The sequence below is a fragment of the Pteropus vampyrus genome, unplaced genomic scaffold (assembly GCF_000151845.1).
Source record: "Pteropus vampyrus isolate Shadow unplaced genomic scaffold, Pvam_2.0 Scaffold423, whole genome shotgun sequence".
In the NCBI taxonomy this organism is placed as follows: Eukaryota; Metazoa; Chordata; class Mammalia; order Chiroptera; family Pteropodidae; genus Pteropus; species Pteropus vampyrus.
Genome location: NW_011889204.1, coordinates 523,176 through 524,950, shown reverse-complemented (window position 1 = coordinate 524,950; position 1,775 = coordinate 523,176). Strand labels below are relative to the sequence as shown.

The 1,775-nt window shown below is 50.7% G+C and overlaps 1 protein-coding gene across 1 annotated transcript in view; it reads right to left on the bottom strand.

Moving 5' to 3' along the window:
- CUNH2orf72 (chromosome unknown C2orf72 homolog) overlaps positions 1-1,775 on the bottom strand; it is a 19,836-nt gene that overhangs the window by 8,001 nt on the left and 10,060 nt on the right. The window contains exon 3 of the mRNA XM_011381041.2: positions 1,082-1,195. Coding sequence (XP_011379343.1) covers positions 1,082-1,195 — 114 coding nt within the window. The remainder of the gene's footprint in view (positions 1-1,081; positions 1,196-1,775) is intronic.

Below are 1,775 nucleotides of genomic sequence, written 5' to 3'. Positions count from 1 at the left end.
TACGTCTTGTATTTACTGTATCATTTTCTCTTGTGCTTGATTTAACCTCGTGTTGTTTTGTACAGTGACGTGCGGTACAGGTCTGTAGCTTAGGAGCAGCAGGCTGTACTGTACGGCCCAGGTGTGTAGCAGGCTCGACCAGCTAGGTTTCTGTGAGAGCACTCTGATGTTCCCACAACCATGAAATCACCTCAGGTGCATTTCTTAGACTGTATCCTCAAGGTTAAGCAGCAAATGACTGTACTTCCTACCTGAGTCACAACACGTTCAGCCGACTGAGTGCCCTGTGGACCTCAGGGAAATGTCGTTCCTTTTCCCTTCCCCCCACCGCCATTGAGCAGCCAGATGATTCTACTCTAGAAATGAGTCCTGGGTGGATGAGCTCCTTTCCCTCCAACACTGCCCCTTTGAGTCCGGGCCGCCCATCGTCCCTCCTGGGACTATGTAGTCCCCTCCCAGTTGGGCTCTGCCCTTGGTCACTCCTTGCTTCTACGGGCCGGTCTCTAATACACCTCTAATCTCCACACCCCTGCTCTGAAATCGCCTGGGGTGCACTATTCCTGAGAGACGCGGGTCCAGGGCCCGGATTCGGTCTCAGCGTCTTCCGTAGCCACGGCCCTCACGGGTGTCCTTCTGTACCTCGCCCCTGGCACTCCTGACAGGGGGCCCTTTTCTGAGTGTGACATCATGCTGTCAAGTTCATGGTGATCCCTCTTCAAATCTTCCCATTTCTGCCTAAGAAGATCCTCCGGGCCCCGCTCAAATGTCACTTGCTCCGTGAGACCATGCATCTGGCTCCATGTGCCCCACCACGCCCGCGTGGCCGACACCTTCGTTACAGCCCTGCCCACACTGCTTCGCTAAGCTGAGACTCCGGGGCTAGAGCCCTGCTGACCGAGCCTGTGTGCCGGCTGTCTGGTGGCGGGGGCATTGCACATCGCTTACCCCTACACCCCAGACATGAAAAGTGCTCCATGGATGCAGGTCCACTTCTTCCCTAAGGTCCCTGTGTTCACGTGACTACTCCCATATCCCAAGCACCCAGCCCTCAGGGTCCAGGCCAGGAAGGCGACACACTCACCCTGAGCTGGGACACTGGGGGAGGTGGCATCCGCGTCTTTCCCCCGGCTCCAAGGACCCCAGGAAAAGCAGGCCAGCAGCGCGGGGAGGCCTGGTCTCTCCCAGGCTCCTTCCACTAGAAGAACACAAAGTCCCAGAGGCAGTGGGTCAGAGGCTGTTTGACTCCACTGGGAGATTTTCTGGTCAGCAAACCAAGAGCTTCAACTGTCAACTGCCCTAGTTTCAACTATCTGATTAAAAAACAAAACAAAACAAAACAAAAAAAATGAAGATTCTGATTCGCAAAGGGGAGTAGGGGCTTTGTACTTAAAGAAAAAGAACCAAAAAAAAAAAAAAAAAAGATTGCTTTATATATGTCATTTCATCCTCACAAAAACCCTATGGTGTAGGTACCATGTTGGAGAAACTACAGTAATACAGTAACGCGAATGACATGAAATGAGTTACGATTTCATAGCACCAATGAAAATATGGAAGGAGCAGCAAGTTGCCCGATTTTTAATTTAAACTATTCCGTAATAGGAATAGATTTAATCTTTTGTGATAATCGCACACAAAACGGTTGCATGTGAATTCTAGTTTCCTTATTACAGTACCACCTAAGTTATCTGAGAGCCCCAACCATCTGGAATAAGGCAACGGATTTTTGAAAGAAGACTCCAGGCAGCCAAACACACAGGAAATCCTTTTTCATA